Source organism: Aphelocoma coerulescens, chromosome 5 (genome assembly GCF_041296385.1).
Source record: "Aphelocoma coerulescens isolate FSJ_1873_10779 chromosome 5, UR_Acoe_1.0, whole genome shotgun sequence".
NCBI lineage: Eukaryota > Metazoa > Chordata > Aves > Passeriformes > Corvidae > Aphelocoma > Aphelocoma coerulescens.
In genome coordinates, this window is record NC_091019.1 from 18382977 (window position 1) to 18407956 (window position 24980).

The 24980-nt window shown below is 41.4% G+C and overlaps 1 protein-coding gene across 3 annotated transcripts in view; it reads right to left on the minus strand.

Annotated features, from left to right (window-relative positions):
* Positions 1-2438: 2438 nt before the first annotated feature.
* PTPN5 (protein tyrosine phosphatase non-receptor type 5) overlaps positions 2439-24980 on the minus strand; it is a 78326-nt gene continuing 55784 nt past the window's right edge. For all 3 annotated transcript variants that reach the window (XM_069016915.1, XM_069016914.1, XM_069016913.1), the window contains exons 8-14: positions 23264-23348; positions 20825-20904; positions 20195-20332; positions 16381-16491; positions 10802-10962; positions 7981-8094; positions 2439-4298 (exon numbers count right to left, since the gene is read on the minus strand). In XM_069016915.1, the coding sequence (XP_068873016.1) occupies positions 4205-4298; positions 7981-8094; positions 10802-10962; positions 16381-16491; positions 20195-20332; positions 20825-20904; positions 23264-23348 (783 nt within the window). In that variant the 3' untranslated portion in view covers positions 2439-4204. The remainder of the gene's footprint in view (positions 4299-7980; positions 8095-10801; positions 10963-16380; positions 16492-20194; positions 20333-20824; positions 20905-23263; positions 23349-24980) is intronic.

The window sequence follows — 24980 nt, forward strand, 5'->3', positions numbered from 1 at the left end:
TGCAATACCCGAGTCCTTTGCCAGACTGTTTAAGCTTTATGTTCTCCAATGTTCAGAGCCATATTGCCAGCTCCGGTGCCAACATGGCTTTTAATTCTGAGTAAATAATTCAGTCTTTCTCTTCATTCAGCTTTGCTGTCATCTGAGTAAACCTGACACTGCTGCCCTGCTGGGGATTACACGGCCCACAAGCTTGGGCAGGTCTAATCATAACCCCTTCTGTGACTTTCACACCATGCCATGAGAATGCAGCATCTGTTGTATTCAGGTGCTGGAGCCTGATCTCTAACAGTGCTCAAAGGAGAGTGGATTCTTCTCTTTCCTTGCAATAATTGAAGGATTTAACCTCTTTGTGAATATGTGAAATTCACTTTGAGACACTAGAAATCAATGCTTGTGTTGCCTAGAGCACACAGTTCTTTGACTGCCTGTACCTTATGCACAAACCTGCAAATGCTGCTTTCATTCACATATTTCTTCTGTGCTTTTGAATGGAGCATTTTTTTTAACTTGCAGGAAAAAAAGCTTCCTTGAGCTGCTCTACTTTATCCTAAGGTGACAGTCACTCTTGCAGACACTAGGAAATATGCATCTACAGACCTGGCAGAAGAAACAAGGTTATCTGCCAAGGACTTCAGAAAAAGTGTTTTGCTTTTTCTCCATAGCAAATTTATAAAGCATGACCCTCTATGTGCAAGCTGCATGATTCCCCCACTGAAAAGACAGCAGGGAATTGACAGGAATCAAGGTCCAGCTTTGTTTTGTCTTCATTCTCAAGTCCATTTTGCAACTGAAAATTTACATGTTAATATTTTTCCACTGTAGACTAATTACAGAGGAAAAGTCCAGAATAAAGAGATACTTTTGAAAGTCTTGGAAGAAATGCAGTTCTATTCCCTACATGACTATTAGGTGTTTGACATTTAAGAATAATTTGACCAAAGCATCTTTATCTTGATCCTTCAGAGAGCGAGTTGTGCTTTATCTGGGGACAGCTCTTACGCTCAAGTGCAATCTCAGTTTTTGTTTTTACATAACTTTGATATCTGCTGATCTCGGACTACCTGCATGAGGACAGACTGTGCCATTAGTCTGTTATCATGACAGAAATAGAAACAGGATAAAACTGCTTAAGTGTGGTGACCATTGACCAAATGACCAGCAAACAACTGAGGCACTGAGTTAGGCTCTGCCCTGTTCAAAGTGTGAAAAAGCTTACGAAACAGAAGACATCACAGTTGGTTCTAAATAAAATCATCTCATATTTTTTATATGCTTACCAAGCTGCAGAGAGGAGTTCTGTCCTCTGAGAAACAACTGTGTTGTAGGTACTAATGCTGTGGTCTCTGGTACAAAGAGTCCTGGGCAGTGAGCAGGAGAGAGTGGATGAAGTATGCTTGGAATTTTCATTTAATAGAGAAAGTAAAAAGACAAGCCTAGCAAGAGACATAGCTTAGCTTAGTTCCTATTGTCAGCTCAGTTTCAATCACACTGATTACAGAAGCAGCAGCCCCACTCATCTCAAGTGCTTGCACACGGCCAGAGCTCCTTTCTGCTAATCTTAAACACTTCTTAAGACTCCCTCTGCTGCCAGAAGAGATCAGAACAGCTGATAAAAGGTCCTTCAGATCTCAAATTCTATTTAAAAAAAAAAGTAAAGAAAAAAAGAGAAAGAAATATGTTAATTATGATAAGGCCAAAGACTAAATAGGAGGATTAGCTCAGAATCTGTTAGACAAAATAACGCTTCAAGAGGCATTTGAATATTTTGATCCCGACCAAGTGGTATTTGCTCTTGCCTGGTATGAGGTGGCAGCAGTGCAGCCCTCACCACCAGACCATGCAACGAGGCTGACATGTGCTTTGTAGCAGTGAATTGATGCCAAACAACCTGATTTTATCAACAGCCACACTCTCAGGACATTCCACACATGCAGAATGGGAGCGGACAGCTTGCCAGATTTCCTTCATTGGTGTAAACCATTCACTTCTACTCAAGTCAGTGAAGCACTGCCAGCTAACACCTGCTGAGGATCTGTGCAAGGACCTCAAACTCTGCCTTAGAGCCCTTTATACCTTGTTTGCCATAAAGCTATTCTCCTCTAGAAAATCTCCTTGTGCAGGAGGCAACTTATACATTGAACTTACCTCCTATATGTAGACTGCTCTCAATCATCAAAAAATATTCTTTAGCAGATGCACGGGAAGCTGATGACAGAGCAAGTAATTTTAGTCACTGAGTCAGTTTTGACATGGAAGGGCACTGAAGAGCTGAAAAATATTTATAGGGAGTTCCACTTCCAATGTTATTCAGAATATCAGTGGTTATTTTGCTATTTTTAAGGAGTGCTTAGATGGAATAGTGTTACCCCTTTGAAAAAGTTGGTAGCACAGAGGAGAATATAGCTATCAAGATTTACATAAAACTAACAGTCGTGTTATGCTCAAAAGCTTAAGTTTATTGCTCTCTTTAATGACTATCACCAGTATTTTAAAAAAGAATGCCAGGTCTTTCTGCTAGCTTCTCACTGAAGGAAATATTTTAAATACAGCAATAAAATCAAGTGGTTTAAAGATAACACATTTTGCCACACATTCATGCAAACCCTGCAGACAGGATTTTTACAGGTTCATGGATACAGAATAAACACAAAGATGTGTACTGAAATATTGGGAAACTTTCCCCACAGTGATGAAGTTGTAGGCGTAACATTTGAGGCCTTACCCTGCACCTGCTGACGTCAATGGCAAAACATCAGTGGGAGCAGGATCAGCCCTTATTGTTCTGAGTGCTGCTTTACCTTCTCCTGATTAGGAAGTGCAGTAAATTCGCAGAATCCTCTGCACTAATAGAAGCAGTGGGTTTTGGTTATTGTTACAAATAAAGAGAAGCAAGAATACTTTTAGTAGATCATCAGAGCTTCTATTCATGAAACACTCATCTTTCATGTTAAGAATTCTGCGTACCTCCATTTTTCTCTGCTCAGTGAAGCACTAAAACGTGTGCTTACCTCTCAGCATTAAACACAAACTACAGTCTTCCCAGCTTGATTGAAGTCTAAACCAAAAAGCACAGGCAGCAGTCTGTATTACTGAAAAGGCAACGCTGCTGACTGGACCAGTGGTTAGAATGGGCTAAGGATTGTCTAAATTTGGTTTGAGGGCAAATTTATCACAAAGAAGCCAACAAGTTCAAACCTATTTTTTTTTAAAGCTGCCTATAGGATTTCCATTAATTTTAATAGGCACTGGACACATGGTTACCCTCAAAGCTTTAAAACAAGTATAAATTAATAGAATACAAGTGATTTTATGGTTAGATTTTTAATAAAAATGAACCAAAAAAACCTCACCTGATTTGGAATCTCAGATTTCAGGAGAAACTGTATTCAGATTGTGTTCTATGTAAAAGTAGAAACTATTTGCAAAAATACAATCTGTTTTCCAGATGACTAAGAAGCCCAAATATTGACAAAGAAAAGGTAAAGCGTGAAGCATTTATGTTCAGATTAATGTCTACTCAGATTCACCCAGCTGTCATGATACTGGGGTACACTGCTGGTAAGAATTCGAGGCAAGAATTTGACTCATGTCATTGAAATATATTTTCCCCCTCAGTTCTGGTAACACTGGTAGTGGACTGCTTTAGAAAAAATGAACAAGCAAACATGATGTGTGACACATCATTTCAATGTGAATCTACTTGAGTCTTTCAATGCAGAGGCTCAGAAGGTTTACGATACACACAGTATTCGGTAATTTTATATGTAAAAACAATCAGAAAGAGGCAAAAATTTACTTTCAAGCTTAGTCAACATACGGCACATTTCAGCATGACAATTCAAAAAGTTTCACACTGTAGTTGGATATATTAGCAATGACCTTTTAAAAAATAGCAAACTGAAGACAGTGGATTTTTTTCTGTTTTTTTTTCTTGCTTTTGTAACAAATGAAGCTACTATTATTATTTACAGTATAAATATGCCTTTTTTGGTGAAGATTATGTCCTGTCACATATGTTTAAGACAAGGCGTACCTTAGCTCTTAAATGTCAATGCAAACAAGGGCATAAAAGCAATATCAAAGTAAAATATCTTTCCAGCTAAGACAGCTGGGTTACCATGTGTCTCTTATCATATCTGAAATATATCTGAACGCAGTCAAAAGTTCTCTGGGCTTTAGCCTTTAGGAGTATCATGAACACTTATTCTTCTGCTGCTCTAGAAAGCTGTTTTCCATACAAGCTCATGACATGATGAACAAATTGATACTGTTCACAAGTCTGGATCATTCCTCCCCTGAAAGGCAAGAAGAAAAGGGGAGGGAAACAGAAGTCTTATTACTTGCAAACACATGAGGAAATAGCACAGCTAACATGAAGCTTGTGCTCCACACCAAAGGTCTATTCCAAAGCTTTCTGAAATGAGTGAGAAGTGCCCCTTGATTGCAACCAGCTTCAAGGCTGACCTCGAGCTCCATTTTGAAAGTCTCTGCTAAGCAAGGAACTGAGGGTAGTGAGAACAGGAATGGGCTCTACATATTTTCCTTGGCAGAGGCTCTCCTCCAGGAAAGCATCACCATCATCATTTACTCTCATATTACCTGAGCACCTGTACTCCAAGAACCCTTCAGTGAAAAGCAATTCCCACCCCAAAGCCCTAGAGAGATAGATGGGAGCAGGGGAATAAAGAGGGGAAGTAGCTTATCCAGGACTTCACAGCTGCACTAGGGACTGAATTTGGGACCAAAGAGGGCCAGGCCAAGCCAGACCAGCCCAGACAACTGATGCAACTTTACCATTCTGTAAGGACTCTGTACCATCCCACATGATGCTTTTGGCAAGCTAGCCAGAGAACTAGGGATGGCCAGCAGGATTTTGGAACACACGATGTTACTTTAGGAAGGACAACTCAGATTTGTAACTGAGCTGACTGCTGTGCACACCTTGATAGCAAAAGACCCCCCCAGCACAGTAACCTATTTTGGTTTAGCTTATTTTTCAGCTTTTATGGTTCTCTTTAAAACTGAAAACCTGAAAGGAAATGCAAGCAGGAGCAAAAGTAGTTTGATTTTCCATGTGTCATTTAGCCTGTGTATTTCTGCAAGTAGCATATTAACCAACACACGAGCACTACAGGGGGAGACAGAAATGAACAAAAACAATCAGGAAAAAGTTGTTCGTTTTAAGCAGATTTTACTAACATTTGAAATTTTGCTAAGAGCACCCCATCAAAAGTGATATGATCTCTTGTGAATCCATTAGGAAGACAATTAAACCTTGTAGCTGAAGCTCACACAAAATGTATACAGAATTGTGCCAGCACTGGTGCTGGTGCACAGATCCTGGGAGCACGGTGCCAAAAGGAGGCTGAAATGACAAGTGGGCTTGAGGAACTTGGGAACACGTGGGTGACTGGAGCCAACCAGACTGTCAGTCTGAGGAAGAGCATATGTGGTGCATTCCCTTAGAAACCTCACCAGAGGACATTAATGAAAAGTTGGTTCCTCTGAGCCAAAGGGCCAGCAGACTGCTAGCACCCTCCTTGGGGACTGCCCTTTGCTATGGGGTCCAGCTTAACTATTATGGGTCACACAGTAGCCATACCAGTAAGGGGGAGATGAGCAGGCAAGACAACCTTGTCCTTCAGCCCCTTGCACTTATTATTTTAAGCAGCTGCTTGAAAAAACACTCAACAACAAGCAGCGAAGGGCAGGGACCTATTCTCCAACCTCTCATCAACTAGCAAAGGTGAGAAACACACACTGTGTTTCCAAAAAAAAAAAAAAAAAAAAAATTCCTAGCTGAGCATCTCCTCCCCATCTGCTCTAATACAAGCTCACAGTTGATCTGAGTCCCTCTGTGCTCCACAGAGCACTGAAATATATCTGTGTCAGCCTGTGACACACAAGGAACATTAGTCATATCTGACAACTTCTCCCCAAGCAATTCCATTACCAGTGCGGTTGCACCCTGCAGTTGTAGCAACAGAAGCACCAGGGTGGCCATTGAGTTTCAGACCACAGGAAATTATTTTCCTTTTTATCCCATTCCCTGCTATGTGGTGGCTTCCTCCCTTGCCACACATATGCACACCATGACATGTGCTTGCTGTCCAGGCTTTGACACAGAATTATGTTTTCACCCCTATTTGCCACAGAAACCTTTGAAATCCGAGTTGCATTGTGGGCAATGACAGCAAATGTCTCTCAGCACTGTGGGAAGGATGCAGGAATGATTACTTCCTCTCCTTAGTCATATTAGGTTATTTTAGGACCATCTGTTGGCCACTGATGCAAAGCCCAGTGCACAGAACTTTTCCAAGGGATTTGTGAGGGAATGAAGGGAAAAACATATTTGTTCTCTCCATACCCATGGCAACCTCAAATGTGGTTCTCAGGGCTAATGTCAATCTCTCTGCTTCTGTGTGAAGCAGGGAGGTGCATTTCTTCACACATCTGCTCTGGCCTGCCTCAAACCTTCTTTCCCTAAGTCCCTGGTGACTCCTTCCCATCCTAGATAGTAGTATCAAGCAAGAGGAGGAGACACAGAGTCTTCCTTCCTATAGAAGCTTGGACATTGTCTCAACCTCTCATTATACTTTTGAAGTCTCCGGGAGATTTTGGGGGGGGGTTAATGAAAATGAGAGTGGGTGGCAGCACGACTTCCAAGAGACTACAAGCCCCATTTTTCAGTCCTTGAAGAATTTAAGGTTTTTCTGTAGGAAGGATGGTGATCTGCTTTCCATCTTGAGTATTTTACCCCATGACATTTAAATGGCTTTTATCTATCCCATCCCACTCTTGAGAGCTACATGGCAGCTACAGAGGTTTTTGCAGTCTTCCTTTCCCCCTACAGTGCCCTTTAAGTGCGATTTTCCTTCTTCAGAGTCTTAAAGTGACTGCCAGTTCCCCTCTCCCTTCAAAGCTAGTATTTGCAATTGGCCTGCTGTATCACACACATTTGTAAGCAGGCGCCTTCAACCTTCATTTGTGTGGCGATTTTCCTGTGAAACACTAGTCACAGAGACAAGATATTTCACATCCAGACAGATATTTCACTGGACCATGGATAATCAGCACTCACTATTCATATCCTGGTTTTCTTTTTCTCAAGAAGCCTTTCCTTGTCTGGGCTAAAATCCACAGAAATAGCCAAATCTCTAAGCCCCTGCAGGTCCCTGTCTATCAGAGCCTCAGCAGGGCAGCAAGCATTTCATTTTTTGCCTCCCACTGAGCATAATTTCTTCTCTGAAATAAAGTTCAGCGTGGGGTTGAGGTTCTTTTTTTTCCCTCAGAAAAATCTTTGGTATGTTTTTCGTGACATCTCTTCCCCCGACTACATTTATCATTATCATTAGAGAGAGCACTGAGACATGTTTTGATGGCACTTGAAACCAGTGGGAGAGGAAAAATAACATCTCTGGTACAAAATTCAAGTCTGTTTACTTCATAATCAAACTCAAGGTGGTGTGTTAAGAAATGCTTAACTGGAAACCATTGAATTTGTGGAGATTTTCACAGCTCCTTTCATATGTCTGCAAACACTCCAGGCTGTGCACTCTTCCTCCCCAAGCAATGTCTCTCCACCATGGCTCACAGCTCCAGTATACGAGACCAGTTTTCATTACTCCTCCTGGGAGGAAAGTGACGATCTGTGGCTCTGAACTTAGGTACAGCAGATCTTTGAGCCTTTGCTTCTGTATGAACATGGGGCCAACTCCTCAGCTGGTAAGAGGTCAGCCCTTGTTGCATGGAGATGGGCAGCTGTGCAGACTTCAACGCCAGCTGTGAACCTAACTCAGTTCTAGGGCTGTTCATTAAGGTTTACTGCTCAGGCAAAGATTACAGGTCAGAGGAACATTCTGTCTTGGCCTCCTCTTGGGTTTGTTCTTCCCCTCTTCCTATTTGTTTCTTCTTAAATAAGGGGAAATATTACCCTTTTTCTTTGTTTATTTCTGGAAAGGAAACAAGCTTTCTTACCTGTCTAACCGTAACTGGCAGGCTGTTCGCAAAATGTCAACTATGCCCTCATTCTTCAGCTGTTTACAGCAGACACTTGTGGCAATAAAGCAGCCAGTCCTCCCGATGCCTGCACTAAGGAAGGGAAAAGCAGAGAGAGGCAGTGGAGATGTCAGAAGGACTTTGGAACTTTCTTGTCAAGCGACTGCTACTAAACCCACAGACCCCATCATCCCTTTTGTCCCTCTGACCTCTGCGAGCTGGGTGCTTCCAGATGGATAGCCATAACTAGGAAAAGAGAATAACTTCAGTGGGATGACATGATTAAGTGTGAGCCCCTCACAGCAAATGGGTGAGCATTGCAGATACAGTGCTAGAAATGGACTACAGGAGACTGTTTGACCCAATATGTTGTTGAACCTCACACTGAACCATTGAAAAAAAGCAGTTAACTGTATTTCTTAGTAAGATTTGGTTTGATGGCAATCCTTGCTTTGATGGCAAACTTTGCTTTGAAATTTTCAGTTCTAACATCTTCTTTGAAATTTATTTTCATTCACAGGTAGAGTAAAAATCCCTAACCCTTGGTTAAATAATTAGAGCTAACAGCAGTATAATAAGTGTGATGCCATTTGCTGATCAGATCTACAATCAAGTAACTGGAATTAGAGCAGGATACAACAAATTCACTGTCAAAAAAATTTCTTTAAATTTTCCTGAACTCATTTGTATCTGATACAGTCCTTGTTTAATGACCAGAACTGAGTTTGTTTTCAAATGCACGGTGCTACAGAAACTGTGAATTCTTCTTATCACCTAACAAACTACCAGCAAATGCTGGGAGCCCTTCTTATGCATAAAATAATTAAGTGAGCATACTTGGGAATAATTACTTGACACAACTACAAGAAATCCTGCTTTCATTCACAGTAATGCAAAACCACTGGCAACAAACATTTAAGCAACACTGGAGTTCACGGTTCACAGCTGCCCACAAGTCCTTCATCTTCCACTTGACCATAACCAAACAGACCATAGCACACAGACCATAGCACACAGCTCCTGACCCTGTTTCCTGCCCAGAGACCTCAGAGTGTTTTGCAAAGGGAGGGAACAACACCCATTTTTAGATAAAGGAAACAGCACTTGTCCCAGGACAAGCTGCAGGTCTCTTAGTGGCTGAGACACCATCATAATCCCTCCAAGACTGCCCAAGGTGGCACATTATCCACATAGAACACTTTATAATCTTATCACCGTGTCTCTTAGTATATTTTTTTTTTCAAATAAAAATGCCTCAGTTCTCCCCAGATTAATACTGTGTCATGAGGATGACACCATACAAGAGGACAAAACAAATATGCAAAGTGACATGGTAACCAGCAGCAGATACTGTAGTGCTTCAAGGAGCTCCTAGGGAGTCACAAATTTCCACGGACAAAGAAGACTGTCTTACAAATAATTTCTTATTTTTATCTGGACTCTCTCCAATTTTTCAACATCTGTTTTAAAACACAGGCAGAAAAACTGGACATGTGGTATCACACAAGCATTTTAATAGTGATTACTCCATACCAGCTTATAGTCAGATCTTTGATGACACCAGGCTACCAGCCATTTGTGCCAAGAGGCTCTTTAAAAACATTCTCATTGTATAATACCCATTTACTATGGCTTTTGGAGAGCAACCATCTGCTGTTTCCTAGAAAACATTATGCAAAATTAAGCAAAATTCTGTACAAAAATCATTTGGCAAAAATGTATGTTATTGAAATTATGGAAGATTACCCTGGCAAGATAAACTGCATCTCTTACCAGGCTTTCTGCTATTTACCTGTAACAACTGTTTTGAGGACAGACTGTAGTTTCCAAGTAATCACATTTAACCTTTCTAAACACTGGCCAAACAGGGCTTCCTTTTAGACCTCTGGAACTTCTCCAATTTTCCAAGAACAGCAATTCATCTATACTAGATTTTAATGGTTTACAGTGTGTGAACCAACTTTTTAAAAACACTTTTGGATGAAAATCAACCAGCGTATCTGATTTAATAGTGGCTGCTGATGCTTAACACACTCCCTTGTCAGTAGTGCAAAAAGAACATACTTCATTATGTCTACAAATGGTAAGTACATCATCCCACTTCTTTCTGAGGACAGAAGAGAAGTATCTATCCTCATCCATTTTTATTCTGCTCTGATTGATAATTACAATTTTCTCATCAAGCATCAAACCACTGTAGACTTTTCTCCTTCCACAGAAAAAGCTTTAATCATTGCCAGGGATTTTCACTGATACTTCAGTTTTACTATCAGTTACATACGTTTCCTGACTATTGATTAGTACTTGCTGTAATCAGCTTTGCCACTCTTTCATTTATGTGTTACATTTAAATTATTGTCTTTGGCCTAATAATGATTAAAAAAAAAAAGAGCAAAGAAGGGATCTACAAAACAGGGGGATTTGATGCTTAAAGTTGAATGCTATTATTTGTCTGCTTGCATGTGTCTTCCTACACAATTTCACCTGAAGTATGTTAATCTTTGCTAACCTGGCCCTTAAAAGATAATTAAAGGCATATATTACTGGTAAGGCAAATGAAATGGAATTGTTCTTGCAAGCAACTGAGCCACCGCCAGCTCCTGTGTTTAACTCAATCTGTATCTGGATGCAACACTTGGTAATAGAAAATCATTGTCATTAAGGCTTCGAAGTCCCAAGCATATTTCAGAAGCAGTTGGGCAAGGGTGCGCATGTGTGACTGATGGCCGATACGGCAGTCTCTGCACTATGTCACCGTATGCAAAGAAGCCCTTAGAATTCAGACACAACATTAATTTACCTGCAGTGAACAATCACTGGGGCATTCTTCTCCTCTGCACTCTGCATGGCCTCTTCCACTTCCAGTACGAGCTGTAACAGAGGAGGGGCCTGGTCTGGCGTCTTCTGGTCTGGCCAAGATGTGTACCAGTAATGTTTCAGGTTTCTGACTTCTTCTCCTTTCTGCAACCCAGTTAAGACAAACACCACAAAAGTTTTACAAGAACTTCTCATTGTAAATTGATACTGAAACATGGCCTTCCTTTTAAGACTGAGATGATTAAATCAATCTGCTGAAAAGACAACACAGCTGGGCACACACAGTCCAGGAGATTGCTGCAGAGCACTGATGAGATCTTTTTGACACAGGTGGTGGAGGAGCCAACAAGAAGCCCTTGTATTAAGTACATGGTTGGGCATGTGATGTTTGGGGGCAGTGACCAAGAGACAGTGGAGGATCCTACACGGAAGAAGCAAGGGCAGTAAGTAGGATACAAGCCTGAACTTTGGGAGAGATAACTTTGATTCCTTCAAGGACTTAATTGCAGGAATCTCCTAAGTTAGGGCTCTAGAAGACAGGGGATCCAAGACAGCTCATTAATATTCAAGCATCACTTCCCCCAAGATCAATTTTGGTGCATCCCTCTGGGTAAGAAATCATGCAAAGAGGGCAGGAGCCATGCATGGATGAACAAGAAGCTTCCGGCAAAACTCAAGCACAAGAAGGAAGTTTATGGAATATGAAAAAAGGGACAGGGCACTTGGGAGGAATACAGGAATGCTGTCGAAGTGTGCAAAGATGAGACAAGAAAGGTTAAGACCCATTTGGAATTAAATCTGACAAGTGATGTCAAGGACAACAAGAAGGGTTTTCTTCAGTTGCATCAGTAACAAAAAGAAGAGCAGGGAAAATGTAGGTCCTCTGCTGAATGAGGTGGAAGCCCTGGCGGTGGAGGATACAGAAAAGGCAGAATTACTGAATACCTTCTTTGTTTCAGTCTTCATTGCTAACACTGGCCCTCAGGAATCCCAGACTTTGAAGGCAAGAAATTCTGGAGAAAAAGACAACTTTCCTTCGGTTGATGAACGTGGGGTTACAAAGCATTTAGGTAAACCTGACACCTACATATCCATGGGCCCCAATGGGATCTACCAATGAGTGCTGAGGGAGCAGGCAGATACTACTGCTAAGCCACTCTCCATCCTCTCGGAAAGATCATGGAGAACAGGAGAGATGCCTGAAGACTGAAGGAAAGCCGATGCCACTCCAGTCTTCAAAAAGAAGACAAGGAGGACCCATGGGGCTACACACCAGTCACCCTCAGTTCCATCCCTGGAAAGGCAATTAAACAGTTCACCCTGGATATCTCCTCTAAACATGCAGAGGAAAAGACAGTTATCTGGAGTATTCAGCATGGATTTACCAAGGGGAAATCATGCTTGACCAATCTGAAAGGTTTCTATGATGGCATGACTGGCTGGGTGGATGAGGGGAGAGCAGGGACATTGTCTACCTTGACTTCAGCAGGGCTTTTGATCCTGTCTCCTATCACCTCCTCATGAAGCATAGGTTAGATGAGTGGACAATGAGGTGGATTGAGAACTGGTTGAATGGGTTCAGACAGCTGTGATCAGCAGTAAAGGGTCCAGTACTGTTTAATTTACTCATCAATGACCTGGATGAAGGGGCAGAGAGTACCCTCAGCACATTTTCTGATGATGATACAAAACTGGGAGGAGTGGCTGACACACCCAAAAGCTGTGCTGCCATTCCATGAGACCTGGGCAGGCTGGAGAGTTGGACATAGAGGAGCTGATGAAGTTCAACACAGGCAAGTGCAGAGTCCTGCACCTGGGGAAGAATAACCCCAGGCACCAGTACAGTTGGGGGGCTGACCAGCCGGAAAGCAGCCTTGTGGAGAAGGACCTGGTGGACAACAAGCTGTCCATGAGCCAGCAGCGCCCTTGTGGCCAAGGAGGCCTCTGGTGTCCCATGGTATCTTAAGGAAAGCAGTTGTCAGCTTGCGAGCGGTGATCCTGCCTCTCTAGTCAGCCTTAGAGAGGCCTCACCTGGAGTGCTCTGTCCAATTCTGGGCTCCCCAGCTTGGGAGAGACAAGACACTACTGGAGAGAATCCACTGGAGGGCCATGAAGATGCTTAGGGCACTGCAGCACCTCACTTAAGAGGGAGCAGGGCCTCTTTAGCTTACAGGAGAGACAACTGCGAGGGGACCTTATCGAAGTCTATAAGTATCTGAAGGGAGGGTGCCAAGAAGATGGGGAAAGACCCTTTTCAGTAGTGCCCAGCTACAGGGCAAGGGCATTGGGCACAAACTGAGTTACAGAAAGTTCCATCTGAATATGAGGAAAATAATTTTTGAGGGTGACACAGCACTGTAAGAGACCGCACAGAATGGTCATGGAGTCTCCTTCTCTGAGATATTCAAAACTCACCTGGACATAATCCCATGCAACCTACTTTAGGGGAACTCATTTTAGCAGGCAGGTTGGACCAGATGATCTCTGGTGGTCCCTTCCAACCCCAACCATTATGTGAATGCTAAATGGAACAGAAATCCAAATCGGAAGCCACACAACACAGAAAGCTGGACTTCAGATATCATTACTGCATTTCAGTAAACTGCCTTACAAAAAAAAAAAACAAACCCCAAAACCAAAAAATTCCTCCCCCCGCAAAGTATTCTGCTCTTTTAGTGCCAAGAACTGTGTGCAAAACACTCCAGGCAGTCTGTTCCCTCTTGACAGATTCATTCAGCAAAGCCAGAGCTGTGCTTGTGACATAATTGCTTTCATAATGTATTTGACAGACAGAGAGCCAGGAGCCATATCTCTGTCTCTGATAGCTAGATAAATAGATGAGGAAGAGAGATGGGAGCTTATTTTTCTATCTCTTCTGACAGGCAGACTTATATCGGTCTCCTGTCAATTCTATTCTTCTCTTAAACATGGTGAGAAATTCAGAGGCAATACAGAAGGTGGGAATTGTATCTAGCTGCAGTCCAGGTCTTTCTGAGAGACACAAATTCTGATTCTCTGTCTCAGCATGGTTATGAATATTGCAAATATGCTGTTCCCTTTTTGGAGTGCCAAGTAGCACTGTGAGCTGCTGATTTTGGGTGTTCAAAGTGATATCCTTCTGTCTGATTTCTAAAGGTGCAAAATAGTAACATGGCGCTCAGGGAACTGGCCTCACCCTTGCAGCCATTGCACAAGCCAGCTGGCACAGGGCAAAGTAAATGTTTTCAAAAGGTCCAAGAACAGAAGTGTTAGCTTCCACAACCCTCCCTTCAACACATGGCTGGCTGAGTTGAAGAGAGAGGAAAAAAAAAAGACAAATTTTGTTCCTTCTAAAGAACAAGGCACAAAAATCTGAAAATAGTTTGTCATCTATACTCCCAAGTCCCTCCCTATGCTTGTCAGTCACTGGATGCTAAGAGTGCTCTGTGGTTGTGCCATTTTCCATCCTTCTCTTTGGATGACAGAGCTTTTGCACAGCTTCACAGTGAACTAGATTGGGAAAGCAATCACATTAAATCTTTTTCCTTTCTTGCGATGGATTACTTTTTGGATGGATCAATCAGTTTCTCCCTTGGCTTGGCACACAGTCACAAATACTTGTGAGGGCACATGGGAGATGGCACAAGGGTTGGAACAAGAGAGCCGGACAAAGGGAGGCTCAGCTTCATTGAGATGCTGTTCCATCTTGCGCTGGGTTTAAAGTGCTCACTGAAGTGTAGCCATGGGATCCTTAAGGCTATGTCTAGCTCACTTCAGGAAGGGAGAGTCTTACTATCATAGCACAGAGTCTGGCCTTAGGTTATTTACCCTAGGGAGAAAATACTTTAAGAGAGCATAACTAGTTGTCATGAATAGCGCTCAAGCTCACTACAGTAAATCCGATCAACACTGCTCTGAAATGCAGTTGCTTTTGAATGTGTGACTATGTGTGAGTCACAGAAGTTATGAACGCCCAATTCTTAACTCAGTTGTGAGAAATTATAACAAAAATGTTGTCAATAACACTGAGAGAAAAGCAAAAGTCATCTGAAGAAAAACATGAATCACTACCTAAATCATTTAGTTGACAGCAACAGGAAACAGACAAAGTTCTACTGATGAACTCTGGATGCCTTTAGTTTTGTCTACAGTGCTAGAAGTTTTATGCTTCTGCTTAGAGAACCTTGACTTCTGTGGTTCTGTACACTTCTGCTTTGACTTGAACAAAATATTCTCTATTGATGGTTCCCTGAGACTGAGAAGACTTGGGAACAGCTAGGAGGAAGCAAGATTTAATTGACAGTTTGAAGTCTACCATCACATATGCTGTAGCTGAGATCCTGACTCAGTGGCTAGACACTGGCAGCTTGTTCTGAGAAAGGAAAACAAGCCTTCCCTATAGCCTGAGCTTTTTCTAAATTCCCAGAACTTGCCAAATCTTGTCCCCTATACTGAGAGAAAAATGACAGTCTGCTCTGTAAAGCATGCAGTAATCATGTATTTGTGATCACTCCTGTTTAAGGGCAAACTGAAGCCAATTCATGGCTTTTCCAGTTTTCAGTACCAAGTCATTTAATATATGCATGGTTCAGAGCTGCTGCTCCACTATTGCGATTAAATGACAAAAGTACAGCTCTAGGGAATGGTAACTTAACAAATGGAGTCTTTGTTTCATCTTTGGAACTCAGCAGTTCACATCCTGACATTTGCAGATGGGGGAAAGAGACATTGCCCCACTAGCACTGAAAACGAAACCATTGTCTAACTGAAAAGCAAAACCAGATGAGCTGCAAGTCTGTAACATGTAAATATTCTTCACTTCCCACTTGTCAGGGAGTATGATATTCTCCTTGCTGCCTTTGCCAAAAGCATGAGTGACAGACTTTCTACACTCTGAATCCAGACATGGGATGTCATATGCTGGCTTTCTGCCCGTTAGCATATGGCTGAAGAGACTTGAAACTGGTTGGATAAAAGGAGAGTTTTTTCAGCCTGGAAAACAATTTTCATGTTATACTGAGGTCGGGGTAGATCTGGCAGATGAAAGATGTATGAAGATTATGTAAACAGACTGTTACTAAAACATGTAGCTTGATATTCTAGAACATAGCAATGAAAAGAGTTGTAAAATAGGACTCTGGTACTTTGGATTACTTAAAAAATTAAACCAGTGCTAAAACTTTCTATTCACAAGATGACAGAATGGTTACTGGTATATCAAACTACACTTGCAAAGTAAGAAGCTCTCTGCGAGTTTACATTTACATTTAATTCTAAATGATCAATGAACCCGGAGGACAAAGGCACAGAATGAGTCACTGGTTTCTTACCCAGTGAAGCCCCTACTACTACAGCTGGCCTGGTGGCTTTCAGACTGTACACATGCAGCCTAAACCTCTGACTGCTTATTTTCCTGCAGCCTTCATGCTGGTGTGCTGGACAAAGCTACGACGACTTCAGTAACAAAAAGATGTATTTGTACAGCAGTACATTGTGCAGAAGCTTTCTACACAGCTCCCCCTGAGCATCTGCATTTATAGGTTTAGACAGCTAAGCTACTGTAAGTACATTGGAATGATTTACCTTTAGGGTGATGAGCCTTAAACGGTAATCGTCTGCTTGTATGACTCTGTTAACTGTGATTTCTATTCCTTCATAGGTGACCTGTTCCTCTGGCCAATACTCTGTGCATTTCTGTGTGCAATATAAAACAAATCCAGTTAAGCAGGTATCGAGGGAGGTTCCGGTTTTTTCTCCTCTGAAATTGAATATAGCACATGCACAGACAAATATGAATAAATTTTGTTTCTATAATAAGAACAAGCTTTCACTTACTAAATAGGGACCACATTTCAGCTGATTTTTGCTGCATCCATAATAGCCTGATTGCTTGACTAAAAATGCACAAATCAAGTAATTACTAACCAATGCTTTTAAATACACACATCCTTATTTATCTTTATGCAACTGATGTGCATTTTGAAGGTTCATTACAGAGGCTGGTGGCAATGTGCTTGTGTTTTTAAATTAATTCTTTTCTTAAGATAATAATGATTAGTGTAATATACACTAGTTACCAATATATCTGTGCTGCATATATACTGATGTAGAAACACAAAATATAGCTTTTCTATTTTTTATAAAGGCTCAATGTTCTCTGAATATAAAATGATCATTTGCATATGTTTTTGCACAAAATAACATGACTGGGGATGTTTGGGGAAATAGATTATGTACCAAAATCCACTTAAAATTGTCAGTGAGAATCTTTCAAAGCTAGGGAACTAAAAGGCAGCAGTAGCTGTGAGAGAGATTGGACTACTACATTTGATTTTGTCAAAAACCAGTAAGAGATGCAGCCAGCACAACCTGACACTTAGAAACACAGAACCTATAGTCCATTTGCAGATCTACTTTGTGGTACTGATACACTAGAGATGAGCCAGTGAAAATCTGTAAGCACACCTATAAACTGTTGATTATCATACAGAAATCAGGTACTTCCTCAACAAAATGTGCATAAAGACATCAAATCATAATAAATGCCAGATAAGGCAGCAACAACTCTACTGATTAAAGATGTTCAACCTTAGCAATTAAGGGGTACTATTGCTTTTGATTCCTTTAGAGAGAACTCCAAGGTTGCCTGCAAATAGAGCTGGGTTAGGAGAGGTTTCAGGTCAGCTGGGAGAGGAAAATGGCAAAACCAACAGTAGGAGAATCAGACAGCAAAACAGGACTTGCAGTAAACTGAATTGAAAGAAAGGCCCACATCTTCTCTGAGCCTGAAGAATTTAATGCTGGCTCTGACTGCACAGGCCACTGAACTAGGCCACTGAAGGAGGGCTAAAAAAGACTGTGTTTTTGTATGCAGTTTCTCTAAACTAATCAATATGCAAAGGCAGAGACAGGCATTTCAAGATGGTGCACAAATTAGTTCATGGGCAAGGAATGACGCGAATGAGGCAGAGTCTGAGGAAAATGCTCCCTTGTGATAATGCAAGAAGCTATTTCATTATCACAGGGGAGTAGGTATCTGCTGTTCAACAAACCTCAGGAAAGATGATGCTTGTAAGATTCCTCTTTTACACAGCTGTACACAGTCTTGAAGGAAACAAGTTGAATCATTTTGCTCTCCCCCACCAAACGTATTTCCACTTGAGGAGAAAGACTAACAACAGAAAAGCACCTTGCAAAGTTACTGAGTGAAAATTTTTGTGTGGGAGAATCAGTGTTGTTCCATCTGCACAGTACATCAGTTAATAACCCACTGGGAGTGTGGCCCACCATGTCTCTGTAAAGTTTTTTATGCAGATTGTGTTTTTTCTACCTCTACTCATAAACTGCAGAATCCACTGCAAAAATTGTCGAGAGTGCTACCAGCTATCAATAGCACAGACATTGCTCTGCTTAAAGGAGTAGAGTAAGATTGCCCACTCATTTCTGTGGGCTGTCAGTCAGTTCAGATTAGAAGTGACAGAGGGCTGAGGTGCAGAGCTTTTAATACTCACATCAGTGAAGTCATTGCACTGAGGAGAGACACAAAGCCTCTCTTACTAACTTTTGGGTTTGAATCTATGTACTTTGAGTCCTGTTACTTATATATTAATATATGTGTTGCAGGTAAACGGCGTGACCATAGAAGACATTTACATGAAAGGACCCTGTATTTATGGCTGAGATTCCTGACACCATTAAATTTTTGACACAAAATGTATCAGAAAAGACTCAGCAGCTCTTGTGATATACAGGCTGTAGCAAGCTGCAGTTCTATAGTGCATCAGCACTGCAGTGCACTGCTTCCCAAGACTGACAAGAGGGGTGAAACACTTGGTCAGTGCGGGCAAGAGGCAATTCAGACATAAAGGTTATTTTGCACTCCTGTTACACAATCTTGCTATGAAAACTATAGTGGAAGAACATATCACCAGATATGTCATTCAGGACCAGCATTTCCTCTGCATCTTCTTTAAACCTCAAAGTCCTCAAAAGATTCTGGGGCACTGACTGTGTCATGACATTTTAATGTTGTATGTGCCAGAAACCAGCAACTTTGATTAATGAGCAAGTTATTGCTTCAATGCTGCTGCTCAGATACAGGCAGATGCAAGTTTAAAACATTAGTGAAAACAAAGCATTTAGATCAGCAACATACTCTGCTGTGCATCCGCAATGCCTTGACAGGACATGTCCAATGAGCCAGCTGTAATAACTGACCATTTTTAACTTGCAAAGTGTGATAATTCTGTGTCAGTCTTGTTCATGTCGTCTTTTCAATGAAGTTCAAAGTTAAATTAATCTACTTTATAACTATGAAAAGCTAAAGGTTTGTGCACATGTATGATTATGGGCACTAAGCTTCCAGCTAGCAGATAAGCCATTATAACTCTGTCTATATGCTGGATGTATGCTCATATTCTTTGGTTTCTAAGCATCTAAAGCTTCTTCTCCAAAGCAAAATCTCTCACCTAAATTACTAATCCGTTCTCAAGGACAAGCCTGACATACACTGCTGATGCAGCTTAAACTTTGGATATCTCCACTCAACCTTGCTGCTAGTGGTGAGGGAGGATGCAGAGTCCAACACATGACCAGACCACTTTCTCACATCCTACACTGCCATTAAAGGCACATGTGAGCTCAGCTACCTGTCTGTGAGCTGAAGCCCAGGCACAAAGTTCTTGCAACTCTGCTATGGGGGAAAGATTTCAGCAGGTAAGTAATTAAACAGCTGGAGGGCTGCAGTATTATAAACTGAAAAAAAAAAAAAAAAGAAAAAAAAAAGAATTCACTTTAGGTAGATTCACTTTAGGTAGATTAGCACAAACATCACTACAGTTTAATTTCTGGAAGTAGGTGGCCAATATAAAATTTCAGCATCTTAATTTCAGTATCTCATACGCATTCCCTAGACACATTCAGAGAAAGGTCCTCAATATCCAAGTCAGTTCTAGTTGTTGATTATCATACAGAAATCAAGTACTTCCTCAACAAAATGTGCATAAAGACATCAAATCATAATAAATGCCAGATAAGGCAGCAACAACTCTACTGATTAAAGATGTTCAACCTTAGCAATTAAAGGGTACTATTGCTTTTGATTCCTTTAGAGAGAACTTCCAAGGTTGCCTGCAAATAGAGCTGGGTTAGGAGAGGTTTCAGGTCAGCTGGGAGAGGAAAATGGCAAAACCAACAGTAGGAGAATCAGACAGCAAAACAGGACTTGCAGTAAACTGAATTGAAAGAAAGGCCCACATCTTCTCTGAGCCTGAAGAATTTAATGCTGGCTCTGACTGCACAGGCCACTGAACTAACCTCTGTTTGCTGGCTTAGTGTCTGTGCTGAAAATATCTGCTGGAGTACAGATAAAAATACAGACTGGATGTAACAGCATTACCTCATTCATTTCTTCTATATTGGTAATCATGACAATGATGGGAGAGCGCTCCTGCCACACCATTCTCCAGAAGTCAGTGACAGTGTTAACTATCGGTCCCTGAGTAGCAATATATACCTTTTCCTGTCCTCCATAGCCCTGCCAACAAAACAACAAGAGATCAGTTTTAACAGGGATGTCCACCACAACCTTGAAGGTTCACCCTTTAAAACGGAGAGCTATCCTGGTTGAAATGCTGACTCCATGGCACCAGCTCTCCTCTCTATCTCTCTCCTGCACACGTGTACATGGAGCGAAGGCACAGTACGGACTCACGTAATTCCAGCAAAGAGTGTCCAACAGCCTTGAGGTGACTCTGGCTAGGTCATGAGCCTTATTCAGGCTGATTATCCACTGCCTTGGTTAGGCCAGCTGACAAGGAATTTGCATCAAGAACTGCAGAAGTATGTTTCTGTCTGGTCTGAATCTGTACAGGTGCACTTTGAGATTTGGGTTTCAGCTAATGTAAGCAGGAGAGAAGAGCAATCAGATCAGCTAGGATGCCTTTAAAAGCCAGTGTATGTTGCAATTCTGTTTACATTAACAGGCTGATAGAGGCCGGGCAGACACACTGGGCTACGGAGCTCTTACCCTGATGTAGTTAGCATTGATGTAAGAGCTGAGGGGGTCGTCCTGATCAGCTGAGGTAAGGCACACTCTGCTGTGAGGATCTGAAAGGTGTAAGGAGATAAGGAATAGTTTATCAGTTGCTCAGAGGAAAGAGACACATGAAACTATTTTGTACAGTGAGACATTTTACATGCATTTGTGGCCATCACAGCAGATGTGAGTGGCCTTAGAAAGCCCCCATGTTAAAAAGGGAAAGGATGGTTGGGCTAATTTGCAGCCTTCTGACAGTTTCACCCACTCTCTGAAGCCTGACTTAATTGGTCCTGTTGCAGAGTCAGTGTCTCAGCATGACTCTGGAAAAACACTTTTCTGCTCCAGGAAATTATTTCTCAATCTGTTAGGTCAACAGACTCATTCTGGCTTCAAAGACATTAGAATATTTTTTGTGAAATGACAGCGAACAGCTTTTCTCTCAAAACACAGACATGCATTTCTTGCACCCAGGCAAGCCAGATGACAACTCTTTCCGTGTTTCATCTTGCAATGAACTGAACTCCAAGATGTGCTATTACCAATTACAATGGTTATAGAGAAATTAAAGAATATTAACAGTCTCTTGCATTTTAAGTCACTTCAGTACTTGAGTCTCCTTCATTGAGGCTGTTTATGAAGCATTATTCTTGTTCTAGTAAGATGACAAAAGAAAACATTATTCCACTTAAGAAGTTCAGTCCAATTCCCACTGAAGTCAATGGCTGTTTCACTGATTTTAATGGGAACTGACACAGGCCCACGTTCATCCACTTTGACCAGTGCTACCCAGTTTGTTACCATTGACAAGAAATACCGTCCTGACAGAGGCCTCAGCAAACAGCAACAGTGTATATCACCAAGATAATATTAAAAACAAACCACAGGTGCATTTTTGATTAAAAAATTCAGCTGGCTTAGAAAGCAGAATAAAATAAAATCTATGCAAAAATTGTGCTTTACCCAGTATCATATTAAGGACTAAGCACACAGTAATTTTTACAGTGCTACAAACACAGACTCAGCATGAAATGCTGCCCTCAGACAGATTCATGTTTACTGGGATCCTTGCCTTTGAAGCATAAAGCAAATGTTTAGGTCTCCTTGCTACCCCTCTTTACTACTAGCACCAAGCCCAGTGAGATGGAGGCAGTGGGATAAGAGTGAACACTCAGCCCTCACCTTTCCTCAGCAATATCAAGCCATCCTGTGGCCACAGCCAGGGACTAAAGTTGCTAAAAGTTCATTCAGAAAAAATACTACAATCATAATAAGGCCAGAATAAGGTTGTTAACCTTTAGAGAGATGGTTGGGTAGAAATCAGTTATCTGAGATGAAGAGGTCAAAGTGACAACAGTGGGTGCTAGCATATACTCATATGGCTGAGATGAGGAGACACCAAATTCAGAATATACAGATCACTTAGAGATCTAGCACCTTCAGCATCTGAAATCAATATCCACTTTTACAATCTTCCCATTCCAGCAAAACCAGTGAATTAATACTTGAACAAAACACTTCAGCCATTAGCACAGCAATAGTGAAAGGTGGTTAAATGCTTTTACACTTCTGGTCTGAGGTAGAGTACAAAGTCTCCCAAAGAGTTGCACACATTGGGCTGCAGTTCTAAGACATTAAAAAGTTCTCTTTTGAAACCATTTCCAATCCAGATTCATTGACTGTTAGATATAGCTGAGGACAGTTCTGACCTCACTGCACTTATATTTGCCAACCTGACATTGAATGTTTTGGATTTTGCAAAAGACTACTGTGGATGGTGGTACCATCTTCCAACAGCAGCTTAAAGAGAAAAAAAAAAAAAAAAGAAAAAAAAAAAAAGAGGTATGACATCCAATCATATCACTTTTCAAAGTATCTTAAAGTATGAGAGAGGGAAAAATGATGGCACTAGTAAAAATTTGTACCGAAATGTTTCTCAAAACTCCTACTCCTGCCTACAAATAAATCTAGTGTAATAGAAAAGAATAATACTTTTCTGTGTCATCTAAATGGCATCAGGCCAGTTCCTAATATTGTCAGTCTGCATTTGAAAAAACATCAGTCAGGAAAATAACATTGCTAGAATTTGGTCTTTCAAAAGAAATTTAATCAAAGAAATCGCTAAGTAACATCTGAATAAACACACAAGTTCTTGGGTACAACTTTTAAGCAGCACCAAATGATGCAATTCTAATAACTAAAAAACCTACGCTTCCCTGAGGATCAGCAGCATTTTAGTTCTTCATGCTCTGTATCTCTTTGGAAATTTGATTTATGCTTTGAAGCCATGTTGCTGCTCCATAAACATGGCTTTTGGACAATACATCGTGGTGGCAGTACACTTCATGCACTCTGGAAAGGAAAATGCAAAGCCCTCCAGCATGTGGAATAAACCACCCTGCCTCAGCAACTTAAAAAGCAGAAACTTACTTGGGAGAATTGTTTTGTAGCGATTCTTACGCACTAAGCCTGGAATATCATATTCCTTTGGATCAACAAAGTTCATTGGAATTTCCTATTAAAAAAAAGAAAAACAGAAAACCCACGAAAACATAAGAGACAGTAGGTAGTATTATTAGATTCACAGGAGGTATAAAAACCCCAAGCCCATTATGTCCTCCCTGCGAGGGAGGCAAAGTGATGAAGTCAGCTGGGACATATTGTACAGTACTTCTAGCAACTTACCACCAAAGTATGATTGATGCTTCCTTTTACTGTCACTGGCTTTCTTTTCTGCAATCCTTCATGTGAAAAAGCTCCTAGTGACTAATTCATTGAGTAACACGCATGACATGTTCACTCCTAATATTATTAGAACTGAATTGCAAGTGTAGGCACAGAGCAATGCAAGAGGTGGAACGCAAGACACTGCTCCAAGAGGATGGACCTCAGCACCATCCTTTCTGACTCACATCGCTTCCTCTCTGAGGGTGGAAGTTAATAATTTGCACCAGCGACAAAGTATGACACACATTATGACAGGCTGGTGTGCTGACCTAACTCCATGGAGGTGGGGGAGCATCACTGCTTTGCTCATCGTGCTGTCAAACTCCATGGAAAAGGAAAGCAAAGGGGAATTCAGGGATTGCCTGCTCTCCTCATCACTGATGCGCAGAACACACAAAGATGGAGGGGCCTCCTGTTCTCCACTGCTCATCCCCTGCAAGAAGCAGCCAACGCCAGGCAGGAACAAACAGGAACCTTCTGCCAGTTGGAGTCAGTGGGCAGGCGAAGAGAAGGGATGTGTTCACCAGGCTCAGCAGAGATAAGGCTCACGGGAACTGGCAGGCAGAGCTGGTCATCCCAGCTGCTGCACACTGGATTTGAGAGACCACTACAGGACTGACTGGTAACAAGCTTGAGCAAGACAAGATTCACTCTGAGAAAAAGTTCAGATAAGCAGAGCTATGGACTGTAGAAACATAAAATCATTAAGGCTGAAAATAACCTCTAAGGTCATTGAGTCCAACCTTTCACCTAGAACCTCCACATTCACCGCTAAGCCATGTCCCTAAGTGCCACATCCACATGTTTATGAACACTTGCAGGGATGGTGATTCCACCACTTCCTTGGGCAGCCTGTTCCAGTCCTTCACCCTTTCAGAGAATAATTTTTTCCTAATATCCAATCTAAACCTGCCCTGGAACAACTTGAGGTCAGTTCTGGAACCTTAGAAGGCTATCTCCACTCTACCTCTTACAAAGCACTGAGCATACTGTTGGCTTTACTGAGGCAAATAAGGACACAGACATTTTGTTGAAGTAATTTCCTATCAATTTGGAGAACTGCATAGGAACAAAATCTTCATATTTTTCTCAATTGTTCCTTGGTATTTAGTCAAGCCAAACTCTTCTTGAGCCAAGCTCCACGGGCTGTTTTTGGGTCTTGAGTCATTCACCATGCTAACCAATTCTTGGACTACTGTCTGAGTAAAAACTCTAAATCTAGTAAGAATTTCAGGATTTAGCCCTAAATTTAGGATTTTAGTCCACTCTGACTTTTCTTCCAAAATGAAACAGCTACTTACTTCATCTGGGATCCAGACTTTGAAAACCAAGTAGGTTAGACAGAGTGAAAATACAGCATGAAGAGCTAGCTGGTGGTAATTGTTTCATAAAAAAAGAACTAGTTTACAATTTTTAATTA